The following is a 17,481-nucleotide window of genomic DNA, read 5'->3' as shown; positions in this document are numbered from 1 at the left end:
TATATACACACACACACACACACACAGTTATTATCCCTCCCTGAAAGTCACCCTGTTGGGGTAGGGTTCCCGTATCTCTCTTTCCTACCTTCTCTATGTGGTCCCTCTTTCATTTGTTGTGAAGAAGCTGTTCAATTGGCCCTCAGATGTTCTTCAGGAGGAACTGCTCTATATGCAGGTGAGTTTGGGGTATTTCTAGGCCACCATCTTGTACCCCTCTTCATTCCTGACCTTCTGAATGGCAGGATTTTCTGATCATTTTGTTGTTTACACCTGTCTAAACACTAAGTGTATTGAATCACGAACCCAGACATATTCACTGAAAACTGTCATGTACCATATTATATAATTATAGCAATTTAAATCTTTGGAACATTTCTTAAATAGTATTTTCCCCAGACTCAGATTATCTATTCAACTTTTCAGTTTGAGAGACTCATGTGATTAATTCAAAACTTAAATATTTGAACACTATAAACCCTTCTGCAAGTGGATGATGGTTAAATGTGGAAGAGGGTTCAGGTATGTGTAGGAACAATAATCAACAGCCTGAAGGGTATATTTTAGTGGGAAAGGCCAAGTTTGGCCTTTTAAAAATAAATTTATAGTAGAGCCTATAAAAAACCAGTAATGATGGCTAAGAGACACATTTTTCTAGAGCTGATACACAGAAGATCAATTCTACAGTATTAAATAACTAATACAGTAGACTATAAAACACACAGGAAGAAAGATTAGAGCAAAGTCCAGAGATTTGAGTGGAAGGCCTAGTTCTGCCACTGATTCTCTGTGACACCAAGTCCATTTCTTCAGAACAAATGTTGCTAGAGAGTGTATTCTTCTGCTAAGGTTTACCATTAAAAGCACCACCAAAAACAAATGAAAACGCTTAAGATGCTTGAATACAATTTATTGGCTGCTTTGAATAGCACTTTTAATAGCAAAAATGTGTTTACATTATAATAGCTTACAACCATCTTTTTTCAATACAAATTACACTGAGGTCGTGTAAGTCTTAGCATTTTAGATTCCTCACCTCTGTGACATACAATAAAAAGTCCCAGATACTATCTGGCTGATTCTCACAGAGGTATGCACAAATGCACTAGTCAAGTACAACTTCTTTAACCACCTTGGGTGGGAATTATTTTTTCATGAAACATTAATATAATATAGACATGATTTTGAAAATTAAGCAAAGGAATCGATTCTCACTTTTCTCTAAATACAACTTTTCTCTTAAGCTACAGTATATTTATACAAATTATACAAACGACTAAGTTTTCATTTCCATACCTTAACAATCCCATCTCTAGAAGCAGTTACAATGAAGCCCTGTGTTGTCTGGAACGTGGCAACATCTGTGATGATATCATGATGTCCCACAGGCAGAGACTCTGGGCCCCTCCGAGGGGTGTCATCACTAGGTCCTACCTTCTGCTTATTCTGAATTTCCTGTTTCATGATTAAAAGTCAAGGAGAAAGCCAGAAGTTAAAAGCCTATCCACATTCTACCTTTTGTAAGTGTTCCTGCTTTTGGGATATGTGTTGAAGCTAATGTCTCTTATGAAGTAGCCATGCTTTCACAAATACACGGAGGGAAAGGAGTAAAAAGAGTCCAACATGACATTCTAGGTTTCCAATTAGACTCCATGAGGAGCCACTTACAAATACGAAAAAATTATAAAAAAGCTAATCTGTGCATATTATCTTTTCTCAAAATCAAGAGGTATAAATTACCAGAATAGGGAAGTAAAAACACATCAGATGTTCTGCATTTCTAAAGCTCGCTATTACTGGTCATGAAGGAAGCACACTTTCATTTATTGGGCACTTACTCAGGCCCTTTCAGGCATTTATCTTATTTTAAGTTTTTGTCTAAATCAAGAACACAAGCTTTAGAGTCCCAACATTTAGGTTTGAATCTCATCTTTGTTGCGTATTTACTAGCTGGATGATCTTAAGGAAAATAGTAAGACAACTTGATAAGGAAGTACCTTTAAGGAATGAGCAAGTTATAAAGTGCTTACTTCAAGTTGTATACTTATATATGCACCTTTGAAATGTTTATTTTCTCTTAGCTTTTCTGTATTTTAAAAATTAATATTTCTTAAACTTGGAGAAATACTGCCACACTCGGCCAAAGCCATTTACTTTAATCAATGCAATGTTTATGAAAAGCATTTTTATACCTACAAAAGTTGAAGGAAAAAAGACTGCTTGTACCTGGACAACTTCGGTGCCTTCAATTATTTTCCTGTAGTAGGACACTGATGGAGAACTAGTACTTCCTGCAACAACATAGGACCTCTCTGGGTAAGCCAAGTCCCAAAACCTAGGGAAGAGGAAACGAATGGTGATAATCTTTGAAGGAGAAGGGGAGGAACTAATATTGGCTTACATTTATCAATGTATAACTTACTTTCTTTTGCATTAGGAAAAGAGATGTTTCTAGAACTGTATAAAATTAGTTACAAATGAAGTATTAATAGCTAACCTTGCAAGATGTGGATGACTTTAAACAATACCGTAGTGCTAAAATCCTATATAATAAAAGGCTAATATGCAAATAGACCAAATGGCGGAACAATCAGTCGCTACAACACGTGCTGACCACCAGGGGGCATGTGCGGAACATGGTGGGCCTTGGCCTTGGCAGGATGGTGGAGCAGGTGAGTGGGGGTACCAGACCAAGGCGGGGCGCCGGTCGCTGTCATCAGGGCGAGCCTCTGGTGGTTACTGAAAATTCTCTGCTCCTGTGTGCTGCAGTCCCGCCTGGTGCTCACACCCACAACAACCACTTGCACCTGCTGCTGGTGCCCAGCGCCGGTCCCAATCACTTGCTGCCATCCGCAGGTGCTAGCAGCAGCTGCCAGCCCTGATAGTCCCTGAGGGCTTCTCCACTTCCCAATGCTCCTGAGGGGAGATTGGGGCAGCAGCCACTTGCACCCCCTGATGGTGCCGGCCCCAACTGCTCCGCGCCATCAGCGGGTGCGAACGGGGCCGGTAGTGGGTTGCCAGTAGACGGGAACAGGGGCCATGGCAGGAGGATGGGCCGAGACCCACCCTTTTGCCTACCGCAGCCTCACGACCCACAGTTCCTTTCAAGGTGCACAAATTCATGCACTGGGCCCCTAGTATATAATAAACCACACCCCAGTGTTAACTTTAGTATCCATCTATATTTTATTAACCTTCCCCTTTTAACTGTTGCATAAAGTGTTCTTTATCAGATACTATACCTTATTTTCATGTCTGAACCAGCTGTCAGCAGAATAGGATTTCCATCTGCAGGACTACAGTAGATACCATGAACACTGTGAGAAGAAGGCTTAAAAGAAAGAAGTAAGTCAATTGTCAGGCTTTAAGAGACTGATTACGTTATGTCTTGTATATTTCTTTCCTTGGGACTTTAAAATGCATTGGCTTTGTATCATCCTAAATAAAGAGGCAAAGACTGTTCAGCTTCCTAAAATTTTCTATTTTGGATCAACAGGAGAGAAAAAATCTTCCCTACCTTTCTTGGCAACATAGAAACAAAAGTGTATATAAGAGGGTCATGTTCCATTTTTTAAATGATCTAAACATCAATCTGGGCTTTTCCTATTTAACCCAGATTTGTACTGGGGTTCTAAAGAGATATCACAAACTTTATGGAGCTAGTAACCAAAACTCCCAAGGAAATGAAAAGCACCCACGCAGCAATGGCCACCTAATACTTAAAACATAACCCAAAAGCCTAACAGATCATGTTTGGTAAAATGTCTGCAATTGTATTGGCCTTTATGGTAAAAACTGGAGTCAAACCTGTAACTCAGAAAGCGGTGGTGCACTACTGGCCCAGAGAGTGAATCTTCTGTCGCCTGTCTCCATGTCCCACATCGACACTTCATTGTTGCCCTGAACGGCTAAGGGAAACAAAGGCCAGCACCATTACTCAGGTAAGAACTCTGCACTCACATCTAGGTAGATAATCCAAGTCAGCCTGTACTCATTTCCATTTTTTCCCATCCTACAAGAAATGCTCACTAGCACTTTTAAATGCCATTGTGACCCTGTCACACTAGAGTGCAAAGAGATGTTTTTAATAGCCTACCAGTACATATTTACTGAAGTCCAACAAAGTGGGGTGGAAAGTCAAATCATAGATTCGCCAGTCTGGAAGGAGAGAAAAAAATATAGAGCGCTACAAAGTTCCACCTGAACTCAAGAAAGGAAAAGATCACATCCAGGGGTAAGAATCTAGGCTGCCTCGTGGAGATGTCTACACCGGGACTGAAAGGACAAGTAAAGCTGGACTGATATAGGTGGCCTAAAGGTACATCATTTCAGGCAGAAAAAATGGAATGAGGAAAAACACAATTGGTCTGAGTGAAGCTCATTTGTGATAGGAGTGGGAGATGACAGTAGAAAGATTACAAAAAAAGAAAACTGCAGGCCTGAGAGACATTTATCCTTTCGGGTTTTTGAGCAGGGGGAATAATAATACCCAGCCGTCATATTAATTGAACCAACAATATTTACTGTGAGCTAGTCATTGTCTAGGCACTGATGAAAAGAAGGCAAACAATTTCAAATCATTCCCTGCTTCACAGCACCCTCATGCTAGTGGTGACAACAAACCACAAATATGCAAAGGCCCTGAGCAGGAATGTGCTTTTAATTCAAGGAAAGAACCAGGAAGCCAGTGTAGCTGAAGCAGACTGAGCATGGGAGATCAGTAGAAAATGTGCAGTAGTCTGGTCACTTTCCACTCTCAGGTTGACCCACACGAACCACCAACAGGCTCCTGTGACTGCTGGCTCCTAGATGGTTTGGGCCTGTGGTAAGGGAAATGGCACCTCAAAATAACCAGGTCCTAGTCCCGAGCCTATGGATGTTATTTTATATGGAAAAGTGACTCTACCGATGTGACGAAGGATCTTGAGACAGGGATGGGTGGTTATCCTGGATTGTCCAGGTGAGCCCTAAATGCAAACACAAGTGTCCTTATAAGAGGGAGGCAGATGGCGCTAGCTTTGAGGATGGAAGAAGGAATCACAAGCCAAGGCATGTAGCTTTAAAAGCAGAAAAAGGCAAGGAAATGGATCCTTCCCTAGAGACTCCACGGGAAATGTGGCCCTACTACCACCTTGATTTTGGCTCAGCAAAACTCATTTCAAATTTCTGGGCTCCAGGACTGTTAGAGAATAAACACTGTTTTAAGCTACCAAGTTAGTGGTAATTTCCTACAGTACTCGTAGGACACTAATGCACACCTACACGGCCCCAGTAAGAGATCAAGGGATGGATGAAAGTCAAGTCAGTCACCTCAGGCTGGTTGTATCCCTCCCCTCAAATCACTACTCCTCTCAAGGGGGCCTTTTCTATTCAACTTCCTTCCAAATTCCAGTAACCATTCCCTTCCACCTTCCACTGCTAATCTGCTGGTACCAGCCCTGTTTTATTGCATGTTCTTTTATAATGCCTCTATTCCCACACCTTTATATACAGTTCCTTTGGAAATAAATCCTCCTACCTTGGGCATGCCATCTGTTTCCTGTTGGAACCCTGACTGATAAAGGTCAGAGAGGCAGATCTCATAAAGCTGCAGGGAGGAGTTTGGCTGTTACTTAGGATGAGAAGCCACTGGACGGTACTGAGCAGAAGAAAGGACAGTCTTAAGAGGTAAGGATAAAAGCAGGGAGTTACAAGGATACTGATGCACAGGGACAAGAGATTATGGTGGTTTAGACTAGGGAGAGAGTGCTGGAGACAGTAAAAAGGGGTCAGATTCTGAATATCTTTTAAGATAGAAATGTATGATTGGCTCATGGACTGAAGTGGGCTAAAGGAAGAAGAATCAAGCACAACACAAGGCTTCTTTCTGAGCAGTTAGCATAAAAGAGCTGCCGTTTACTGAAGGAACACTGTAGGAAGAGCAGGCTGTCTCTGAGTTAGAGGAAGTGGTGAGGAACCTGGTAGAGAGGAAACAAGTGTTCAGTTTGGACATGTCAAGTTTAAATTAAGATGGCTATTCAACCTCTTAAGGGAGATTTTAAATAGACAAATATAAAAATTTGAATAGATTTGGTATTTAAATATTGCATAAGATCACAGAAGGAAACCAGTGTAGAAAGAGAAGCGGTTGAGACCAAAGACTGAGCCCTGAGGCAGGCCACAATTTAAAAGTCAGAAGATGAGGGGGAACCAGCAAATCAACAAATAGGCGAACCAAGAGAGAGAAGTGGTGAGTATTATAGAAAGAGGAAATAATCCACTGACCAAATGATAAGTCCAGCAAGAGGCGGGAGGAGTGATGGCCACTGAATTTGGCAGCATGGTGACTGACAGCAGCAGCGTATGAGATGGACTATACGTATGAGAAGGGACCAGAAAAAGCCTAGATTCAAGAGGACCAATGAGGAAACATTAGAATAACAAGACCTATATTTATCAAGCACTATTTCTGCCCCAGGCTATGTGTTTTATATGTGTTATCTCAAATTCTTACAATTCTGCTAGGTAAATTTTTCACCACATTTTACAGATGAGGAAAGTGAGTTTCAAAGACCTGCCCAAGTATTCATACAAGGAAATGTGAATGCTCAATGAGGGGAGGGAAGAAAAGGAAGCTTGTAAGAAGCACAGTAGAAACAGATCAATAACAAATGATAACAAGGATGAATCAAGATTTCTAGGAAGATGGTGGCAGCTTTAACAAAAATAAGAGATATAAGAGAAAGAAAACAAAGGAAGGGGAAACAGCGACAGGAATGGAAGGTGATGAGATTATTTTTAAACAGTAAGTATGAGTGGTAGTGAGATATCAGTGGTGGGAACTTCAAAACAACAAAATCAAGTATTCTGTTCATACGTAAAATAAAAACTCAAGTAAGAACATGAGTCTTGGCAGCACTAAGAAAACCCTCCAATGTACCTGCAATCACCCAGGACTGATGACGGGGGTGCATTGAGAGGCGTCTGATCCGAGCCCTGGAAGGATGGCAGTGACTGGAAATTGGCAACTGGAACCTCATGTCCCAACAAGCCATGGTACCACTGCTTGTACCTTAAAGGAAAAAAAACAACAACAAAAAAAACCCCAAAAGATTACCATCTAATGATTAAAGCATATCAGGCTACATTTATACAAATGGTAAACAGCATTAATGTTGTATGAATATATTTTAAAACTGACTTAGTCACTGAGAAAAAGACTGTTGTCATGAAGCTGTCTCTCAGTTTCAAACCACCTTTAAATAAAGATAAAAGTGTTTATCACAATACTACTACAGAAGTGTCTAACAAATGTAAATTGAAATGAATAATTCATTAATTACTGACACTGTCATTAATGGCCAAAGGCACACAAAAACCCAGAAAATCTAGAGGAACCAAATTGAATTTGATACTCAAAATGTTCAGAAGCCTTAAATAACCAGAGATGTTTTACTGGCATTCGATGATCATCTCACCAATCCACAGTGGCAAGCAGCTTTGTAGCTATCCCAGATTTCAATAATTTCCATGTGCCCTTTTCCACAAAACATTCTGGAGACAGGTATGGGTGTCTAATCATAGCAGAAACTGGCATATGTTCCTGCACATCTGCCCACAACAACAAATCCCACAGACAATGCCGCCCACCCCAAAAGAACGTCTACCCTAATACTCAGCAGCTGATTTTGACAGAGGCACCGAACATATTCTTGGATAGATCTTCAATTCCACAGGAGAGACTGGGGGGTGGGAAAAGACAAAAGGAACAGCAGGGTCCTTTTGTTTGTCACCCTGGCCCATACCAGGACAATGGCTCAAATGACCACAGGTAGTAATGGCTACCCCCTCAAAGCTGGCCTTGGTGCCTGAGAGAGAGTCACTGCCATTTGCTAATACACTAAGTGTTGAATATCTATTCTTCTAGGCCTGGCATTACATCTTCCTGTACCTGTACATTTATTCACACAAAAGGCAAAAAATAATGAACTCCATATAAACTCTACAAAAAGTAATAAAAGGGCAGATGTTTCACAATCATAAATGCAAGTCAGGGAATCTAAAAACCACAATTCAAACAGCAGATTATAATTCTTCTGAAAAAGTAACAAATGGGGAAAAGAAAAACGATGTAGTACCTTCTCAAGGAGCAGGTTCAAAGTTCTATGGACGGAAAAAATGTGAAACTACAATATGGCAAAGAAGCAAGATCACATGGTACATCTCCAGCCTTCGAGGAAAAGGAGGCAGAAGGAATAATAAGGCAAGAAATCATTCAGCTCTTCTCCTGCACCAGGCACAGTAATAGATACTTTCACCTCATTAATAAATCCTCAAAGCAGCCCCCAAAAGGATTAGCCCCTTAAAGGATACTGAGACTTAGAGGAGTTAAGTAGTTTGCCTGAGGTTATTGGAATTTAAGAGTCTGCCTAAAATGAAATGCTCTCATTCATAAACCAAGCCTGCTGCTTCCCTGGCAGAATAAGAGAATGTCAGCCAATCTGATCGCTATAATGATTATAAAGAGGCTCATTTAAGAACAAAGAGAAAAAGGAAATTGTCTTATGCATTCAGATACATAATTTCACTCTTTCTAATCTGTTTTTTAATGAATAAAAATTAAATTGCAAGTGCTTATAACATAATAATTATGAAAAGAAAAGATGGGAACAAAAGAGAAAAAGCTTTTACAAGGAGGCAATCCAGACAACAGTGGCATTCAAACCTCCGTCAAGGATTTGAGAGTGAGCTTACCAATGCAAAGCCAGCACTGGTGGATGTCCACAGCAAAGGAAGTTATGAGGCCTGACTTCAAATCGTGCTTTAATGTCCATGCGTTGCTAGAAGACCTGAGGTCCCAGCCAACCAGAGAGCCATTCACAGTGGCATAGGCCAGAACGGACTGCGCCCCAGAGTTGAAGTGATGCATATCCACAACACAGCCATCCTCCTTGGGGTCTAGAATCCTAAAGAAATACACAAAACAAAAGGCCATACCTTTTCCAGTCTGAAAACATAGTACCAGTCTCCATTAAGATGAATTTATATTTTAATCATGGTCAAGACATGAAAACTGTGACCTATTAGAACAATGATACCTGAGGCATTTTTTAAAAATTATTTTAGACTTACAGAAGAGACGCAAAAACAGTACACAGAATTCCTGTATATCCTTCACCCAGCTTCCCCTATGTCAATACCTTACACAAAATCATAGAACTTTTATCAAAACTAAGAAATTAACATTGGTACAATACTAGTAAAGTGCCAAATATATTAGGGGTTCATCAGTTTTTCTACTAGTGTCTTTCAACTGTTCCAGGAGCCAAACCAAAATACCATATGGAATTTAATTGTCATTTCTCCTCAGTATTTCATTTTCTTTCATGACCTTTTGTTTTATAGAATATCCTTCAATTTGGTTTACCTCATGTGTTCTCACAAATAGACTAAGTTTATGCCTTATCGGGAAGGAGACCACAACAGTGACATGCCCTTCTCAGTGTATATTTAAGGGAGTACCTGCTACTCGTATGTATTATTGGTGATGTTAACATTAATCATTTAGTTAAGGTGGTATCTGCCAGGATTCTCCACGGTACCTTGCTATTTTTCCATTTATAACTATAAGTAGAGGCCTGGTGCACAAATTTCTGCACCAGTGGGGTCCCTTGGCCTGGCAGGAGATTGGGGCCGATGCGGGCTGGCCAGCCAGGGAGGGACCACGGGAGTGCTCCAGGGAGTGTCCGGCCCTCTCTCCCAGTCCCAATCGGCCGGACCCCAGCAGCAAGCTAACCTACCAGTCAGAGTGTCTGCCCCCTGGTGGTCAGTGCACGTCATAGCGACTGGTTGAGCGGTCGACCAAACAGTCAACCCATCAGTTGGACACTTAGCATATTACGCTTTAATTATATAGGACTAGTCAATATTTAGGGGAAATGCCTGAGGTGTTCTAATGGTGACTTTCTATTTCCTTCTTTCTGCATTTATAGATTAGAATTATTCTATACGAAAGAGTTGTCACTTCTATATTAATTTATTTGTTCACTTACTTATATCAGTATGGACTCAAGGATATTTATATTATTATTTGAGTTATTACCCAATACTATTGTGATTTTTTTAAATTTAGATATAGTAAAATTCACTTTCTGTGGTATACGGTTCTATGTGTAGCCATCCTATGCAAACATATTGTGGGAAACTGATATAGGGTTAAGCCTCGGACTGACCTGCTGGCAAAGTCACAAACAAGTCCTAGCTTAGAGGGCACAGTCCTCTTAGCATAATTAGGCTTGACCTTATAACACTCCCTAGATCTTATCTGGGAAGCTAATGGGCTGAGGAAGTGCAAGAACAGTGTAAACAAGTGAAACTCACAAGAACTGTGTAACTATGGTAACCACTACTTTGTTTACCCCTCACTAGAAAAAGCTTGGTGAGGCCTGAGCACAGTGGAAGTCCTTCCTCTTGAGTTGGACTTGCTCGCCTGGTCCCCCATATTCCCAAATTATCTTGTGTCTTTTCTATTTCATTTGTGTGTGGCTCCACTTCCAGACCCGAACCCTGAACCACGCAGGACGTGGAGGGAAACACTTACGACAACATATATGCAAAAAAATCTTTAAATAATAAATTAATAGCCACTTATCTTCTACCACAGAACCATAGAGAATAATTTCACACCCCAAAAATTGTATTGTGCATTCTCTTTGTACTCAACCCAATCTCTTTTCCTCCTTATAATTTTGTTTTCCTGAATGCCATATAATTGGAAACATACAATATATAGCCTTTATGTCTGACTCCTTTCATTACAAAAAAGGATTTTAAGATTCATCGATGTTGTTGCATGAGTCAATAGTTTACTTTTTATTACTGATAATAAAAGTAACACCCTAACCGGTTTGGCTAAGTGGATAGAGCGTCGGCCTGTGGACTCAAGGGTCCCGGGTTCGATTCCGGACAAGGGCATGTACCTTGGTTACAGGCACATCCCCAGTAGGGAGTGTGCAGGAGGCAGCTGATTGATGTTTCTCTCTCATCGATGTTTCTAACTCTCTATCCCTCTCCCTTCCTCTCTGTAAAAAAGTAATAAAATATTACTGATACCTTTTTATTCCTTTTTATGTACTAGTCCATTGAATGGATATAACTGTTCTTTTTTTAAGCTTAGGCATTTTTAAACTAGAAAGAATATCAAACTTACTGGCCAGCGTCCTTTATCAGTACATATGCTTTTGCACACACTAATTTAGTTTTCTCTCTTACATCGTGAGTCAGTCAGCAAACATTTTCTGTAAGGAGCCAGATAGTAAATATTTTAGGCTCTGCAAGTCACATACATCTGTACTACATGTTCTTTATTTTGTTTTTTTACAACCCTTTAAAAATACAGAAATCATTCTTAGTTTATGGGCCATATTACAGGCTGTAGTTTGCTGACCACTCTGTCTTAGATAAATAATTATATTCACAAACATACAAACTATATTCCCTCTAAAGTGATGATGAAAGTCCAAATGCCAAATAAAATGTGTAAAGGTGTCACAAATTCATGATAACAGTTGATCTGATTGAATGAAGCAAACAAAACAAAAAATAAAAATAAAAGGAGTCATGGAAAGGTTTCTTTGAAACACACTATTGTCAAGTACAGTGAAATCTAAATATCCTGGCACAATCTCCCAATCTAGGTAGTCAGTGTTTGTTTAGGGAAAAGACAGTAACATGCATACTGAAAAGCACTAAGAGCTGAGAGAGATCCATGCACACACTGAGCATGTCAGTGTATGTGTCCTGCCAGCACAGTCACCACACAACACATTTTCCCAAAAGCTCTTTGTTACTTTACATGGAACTCAACAGGTATATTGCTGTACAGTCATCCTCTGCTGAAACAATTTTAAAGAAAACTGGCCGATAACAGTTTTTTAGTTAACTGCCATATATAGTATGTCCTAGACAAAAGCTGGCCAAATCTGTTTCATGAATGTGTCAAAAATAACACACTTTTAATACAAACAAATAATAAGAACCTAGGTGATCCAACAAACATCCTTTTTCTGCCTTAGCTACCTCAATGGGCATGACTTATTCTCCACTTAACTGTACGCATCTGCTCATTCTGCTTTCTTCCCTATGGCCCACCACCTCTGGCGGCCCTGCCCTGCTTTGGCTGGCTAGCTTACACTTGGTCTCATCTCTTCCAGGCCTTTTTTCTTATTCCCTGTAAAATGGCACATTATCACACTGCATTGAAATCATCTGTTCATTGGTTTCTTCCTCCCATAGACTGTAGTTCCTTAGAGAGCAATAACTTATTTTGTCTTTGGAACCCTCAATGTGTAGCATACTGGTCAGTTGAAAAATTGCCCTCCTTTATCTTTAAATATCTTACTTGGCAAATGTTTACTCTGTAGGCAATCACGATTTATAAGTACTGAAGGAACTTCTTAAATAAAACCAGCCAGTATTTTGTTTTAAAATGATAAGCTAATCATCTGAAAAGCTACACTCCATGTTCCCATCAACTTCAGAAGTTTTAATACCAAGTGACAGATGACATTTGAGTTTTCTTTAATGAAGAACACTCATATTCTCAAAATCAGCTAGCCAGAGTTCTGCTTTTAGTAACTGAGAGATAAGATGTAACTGATAATTAGATTATTCAGTTACATTCCAGACCGGAATGAGCCCCAAGTTCAAAATTGCCCTTCTGATCTTTTGACAAGCTGGCAGAAAATAAAACATGCGACATAGTTTTCTAAAACTACACGTGATAAAGATTTGAGTTGGAAACACAACTGTATTTCATGTGCGTAAAAATAGAAGTGCAATCCTCAGTTGATCCAAACTACATTGGACAGGGAGGGCTAAATTACCCTAGGGCTCTAAACGCAGTTAAAAAAACCCCACAAAAGATAGATACCTGCTTTGTAGAGGATGAATTTTAGGAGACTTGGGCAACTTAGAAGCCTCGATTCCAAGAAGCTGGACAGCACCATTATCAGACGCTATGGCCAAGTAGTGGGAACCCTGGCAGAAGGTGAGAGTCTTGACATGTCCTCCAATTCGGCTATATGTAAGAATAGATCTGCACACACAAAAAAACAACAACTAGGATTGCATTTCTGAAAGGCCACAAGAGCATCATTATTGCTAATATTAAATAAATATCCATGACATTAACAAAAAAGTACTACTTTGAGGTCCATTACATCTCCTTGATCTCATAACAAAAACAAAAGTACCACTCAAAGGCACAAAATTGCCTTTTCTTCTGATAATTTCAAATGGCTATCCTGCCCTAGCTGGTTTGGCTCAGTGGATAGAGCGTCAGCCTGTGGACCAAAGGGTCCTGGGTTCAATTCCGGTCAAGGCTGCAGGCTTCGGTCAAGGTCTCGGTTGCAGGCTTCTCCCGGCCCAGGCCCTAGTCAGGGCTTGTGCAGGAGGCAATCAATCAATGTGTTTCTCTTACATTGATATTTATCTCTGTCCTTCCCTCTCTCTTCCACTCTCCCTAAAAACCAATGGAAAAATATCCTCAGGTGTGGATTAAAAAAATAAAATAAAAAGGCTATCCTCACACACTTCTATCACAGAAAGACTATTCATCTTTCTTTCCAATTGGAACTCCCATACTTGTGGTCCTGATGCAGTTCTCCTTCCACTCCTGCAAAACCTTAAACCCTACTCTTACACCCTTTCAGTTACACTATAATCCCTAAGCGCAGCCTGGCACAGCAGGAAAACACTGGCATGGAAGCAAAGAGCCGAGTCCACTACTGACTACCTATATGATTGTGGTCAAGCCACTTAACCTACTCTGTGCCTCAGTTTACTCATCTACAAAACAAGGACTGCCCAATTACCTAACTGGGACATAGTGAAGCTCAAATAAACTATAAAACATTAATAAAGGCAAAATATTATAATATTCAGTTTCTCCTGCACACATACTGTCTGTCCTCAAGCTGTCTGTCCTCCTTCCTTATATTCATTGCCAAAGTTCTTGAATATCTGATCTACACAGGATGCCTGCCCTCCATTATTACCAACTCCCTTCTTCATTACCCTACACATAGGTTGCATACTCACCCTTCTAAGGGGCCATACTCTGAAAGGTCTCAAGCCCTAACCAGAAAATTTATTAATCTCTATATTTGTAATTTATTTCATTTTACTATACAAGATTATACATATTAAATGTACAAAAATTATTGAAATAAAGAAAATAGAGAAAATTAAAAATAATTCTATCACCAGAGAAAAAAAAACTATTAATATTTTGTTACATATCATTCCAAATGATGTTCTATGCATATTATAATATATTCGTATTAGCTTTTTAAATAAATATGGATATTTTATATTTTTTATTAATCACATCTCTCTAGTTTACTTTTTCTTAACAGTTTTGTTGAAATACAGTTCTCATACCTTAAAGTGTGCAATTCAGTAATTTTTAGTATATTAACAAAATTCTACATAGATTATCAGTATCTAATTCCAAAATATTTTCATCATTCATAAGAAACCCCAAAAGAAAGCCACCTCACACCACCAACATTCACTCCCTTCTTTCCCCTCCCCCTTAAATTTTCTATGAATTTCCCTATTTTGAATATTTCATATAAATGCAACCATGCATTATGTGGCCTTCTGTACCTGGCTTCTGTTTTCAAAGGTTCATCCGAGGTTCACCCATTTCTTTTTATGGCCAAATATTATTCCCTTGTATGGATATACCACCTTGTTTATCCATTCATCAGCTGATGAACATTTGTGTTGTTTAGCTACTATGAAAAATAGTACTATAAGCATCTATAATAAAAGCATAATATCTAATTAGACCGGACGTCCTTCCAGACAAAGCCGCAGAGGGCGGGGGCCGCAGCAGAGGCGGCAGCGGGCAGGGGCCGGGGCCAAGGCCCTTGCACAAATTTCGTGCATCGGGTCTCTTAGTTTGTGTATAAGTCTTTGTGTAGATATATGTCCAAAGTAGTGCCTACAAGGGCCCACCAGTATGGTAGATGAGTAAAGAGAGCCAGGGACAAGGTAATGGGAGATATGGAAATGCCAGTATGCTCAGTCTCTCACATCTGTGTTTCTTTCTCTCTCTCTCTCTCTCTCTCTCCCCCCTCCCTCCCTCAATACGAAGATACAACTTGGAAACCATAAAATTCACTCTTTTTAAAGGGGTTTCTAATATAATCACTAAGTTGTGGAACCATCACCATTATTTAATTCCAGAACATTTTCCTCATCCAGAAAGAAACCCTGTACCCATTAGCAGTCACTCCCCAGTGTTCCCTCCCAGTTCTTGGCAACTACTAATCTATTTTCTGTCCCTACGGATTTGTCTATTCTGGACATTTCATATAAATGGAATCATATAATATGCTAGATGGCCTTTGGATCAGGCTTCTTTCACTTAGCATAATGTTTTCAAGATTTATCTATGTTGCAGCAAGTATCAGTATTTCATCCCTTTCTACTATATTGCTAAGTAATATTCCACTATATGGATATACCATATTTGGTTTATCCATTCGACAGCTGATAGACATTGTGGTTTCCACTTTTCGGCTATTATGAAAAATGCTGCTCTGAACACTAGTGTATAGATTTTTGTGTGAGTATGTTTAACAACTATTTAGGGTTCTTATACCTATGAGTGAAATTGTAGGATCATAAGGTAACTCTATGATTACCATTTTGAGAAACTGCCAAACTGTTTTTGCAAAGTTGCTACACCATTTTACATTCCCACCAACAATGTATGGAAGTTCCAGTTTCTCCCCATGCTTTCTAATACTTGTTATTGTCTTTTCTTTACAGCCATTCTAGTGGGTGTGAATTGGTATCTCATTTTGGTTTTGGTTTGCCTTGCCCTAGTGACAAATGATGTGAAGTACCTTTTCATATACTTTTGGGTCCCATTTGGAGAAAAATATATTTGAATCCTTTACAACAGCCTATAAGGCCCTTTATACTCTGGCCCCCCTTGTTCCACTCTCTCATTCATTCTGCTCCAGTCACACAGACCTTCCTGTTGGTCCTCAAACATGTCAAACATCTTTCTACCTCAGGGCCTTCGAAATCCCTGTTTCCTCTACCTAAAATGCTTCTCCCCAAGACATCCATACGTCTCTCTCCCTCACCTTTTTCAGGTCTTTCCTCAAATTATGTTTCTCTTTGTGAAGTATTCTCTGGCCAATTTATTTAAGATTCTACCCTACTGCATTCCCTATCCCTTTTTCCTGCTATCATTTCCTCCATAACATTTTTTACCAACTAACATACTGTATGTTTTACTTATACTGCTTATCGTCTATCAGCTCCCACAGAAAAGGTATTTTTGTCCATTTATCATTGCTGTATCCCTGGCACTAAGACAATGCCTATCACACATAGTGTAAGCAATCAATCAATATGTTAACTGAATGAATGAATGGACTCTCCCCCAAGCATATTTTACCTGGTGGTAGTGGTCTTCCCCTCCATCTTTTGACTGTTCCAGATTTTCACTGTACCATCATTTGAACATGTTGCAAAAAGTGAGTGTTCATCAGAGACTCTAATTCGATTCACAGCAGATTTATGTTCATGAAGATGTGCGACTAGTAGCCCTTTAGGACGCCACCCTGAGGAAAAGCAAATGAAACGTTTATAAATACAATCTTTCCTTCACCCCCCCCCCCCACCTATAAGAACAATGGTAAGAACTAAACAAAGAGTGCCAATAGACAGCCAATACAGAGTGGTCTAGTGGGCCATGACAGATACTATTATCTATTAAGACATCCAAGATAACAATTAAGTGTTTCTAAGGTAGCCTTACAAAGACTGGAGTTCTTCTCTAGTATCTGAGAAGCAACAATAGTCGCTTGCTACCCAGAAAATCCCTGACTACTTGCTCGGTAGCAAGAGGTAATGACTATCCTGACGTAGAGAAACTGGATGCTAGGAAGGCAGCCTGAGCCTGAAAGTCTCAAAGGCTCAGATTCACTATATCATAAATGTCTGATCTGAGGGTACATATTTAAACTCTCTGAGCTTCAATTCCTCAAATATAAAATGAGGGAAATATTACTTCAACCAAAAACTCACTACATGGATAAATGAGATGTATAGAGTCTAACACTGACCCAGGTCCATGATAAGCACCCAATGTTGATTTCCTGTCTACCTGCAGTCATTTTATTCTATGGCATCAACACCTACACTAATAAAAGAGAAACATGCAAATTGGTGTCACTCCACTACGCCCACCAGCTAATCAGAATGACTATGCAAATTAACCCAACAAAGATGGCGGTTAATTTTTTTTTATTGCAAATGTATTTATGCAAAATGTATATACATTTACTACTTGTAATTTTTTTTTCTCAACCTTCTGGCCCTTTATTTTATTTTATTTTTTTATAATTTTTATTTCTTGAAGTATTACAAAGAGTATTACATATGTCTCCTTTTTTCCCCCCCTTGACATTCCCC

The 17,481-nt window shown here is 39.6% G+C and overlaps 1 protein-coding gene across 5 annotated transcripts in view; it reads right to left on the bottom strand.

Moving 5' to 3' along the window:
- Window positions 1-880: 880 nt before the first annotated feature.
- PIK3R4 (phosphoinositide-3-kinase, regulatory subunit 4) overlaps window positions 881-17,481 on the bottom strand; it is a 57,662-nt gene continuing 41,061 nt past the window's right edge. For all 5 annotated transcript variants that reach the window (XM_005863585.2, XM_014537532.1, XM_005863586.2 and 2 more), the window contains exons 13-20: window positions 16,463-16,628; window positions 12,911-13,075; window positions 8,734-8,945; window positions 6,920-7,051; window positions 3,808-3,908; window positions 3,243-3,331; window positions 2,227-2,335; window positions 881-1,455 (exon numbers count right to left, since the gene is read on the bottom strand). In XM_005863585.2, the coding sequence (XP_005863647.1) occupies window positions 1,285-1,455; window positions 2,227-2,335; window positions 3,243-3,331; window positions 3,808-3,908; window positions 6,920-7,051; window positions 8,734-8,945; window positions 12,911-13,075; window positions 16,463-16,628 (1,145 nt within the window). In that variant the 3' untranslated portion in view covers window positions 881-1,284. The remainder of the gene's footprint in view (window positions 1,456-2,226; window positions 2,336-3,242; window positions 3,332-3,807; window positions 3,909-6,919; window positions 7,052-8,733; window positions 8,946-12,910; window positions 13,076-16,462; window positions 16,629-17,481) is intronic.

The sequence above is a fragment of the Myotis brandtii genome, unplaced genomic scaffold, assembly GCF_000412655.1.
Source record: "Myotis brandtii unplaced genomic scaffold, ASM41265v1 scaffold18, whole genome shotgun sequence".
Lineage (NCBI taxonomy): Eukaryota > Metazoa > Chordata > Mammalia > Chiroptera > Vespertilionidae > Myotis > Myotis brandtii.
This window is presented reverse-complemented; position numbering and strand designations above follow the sequence as displayed.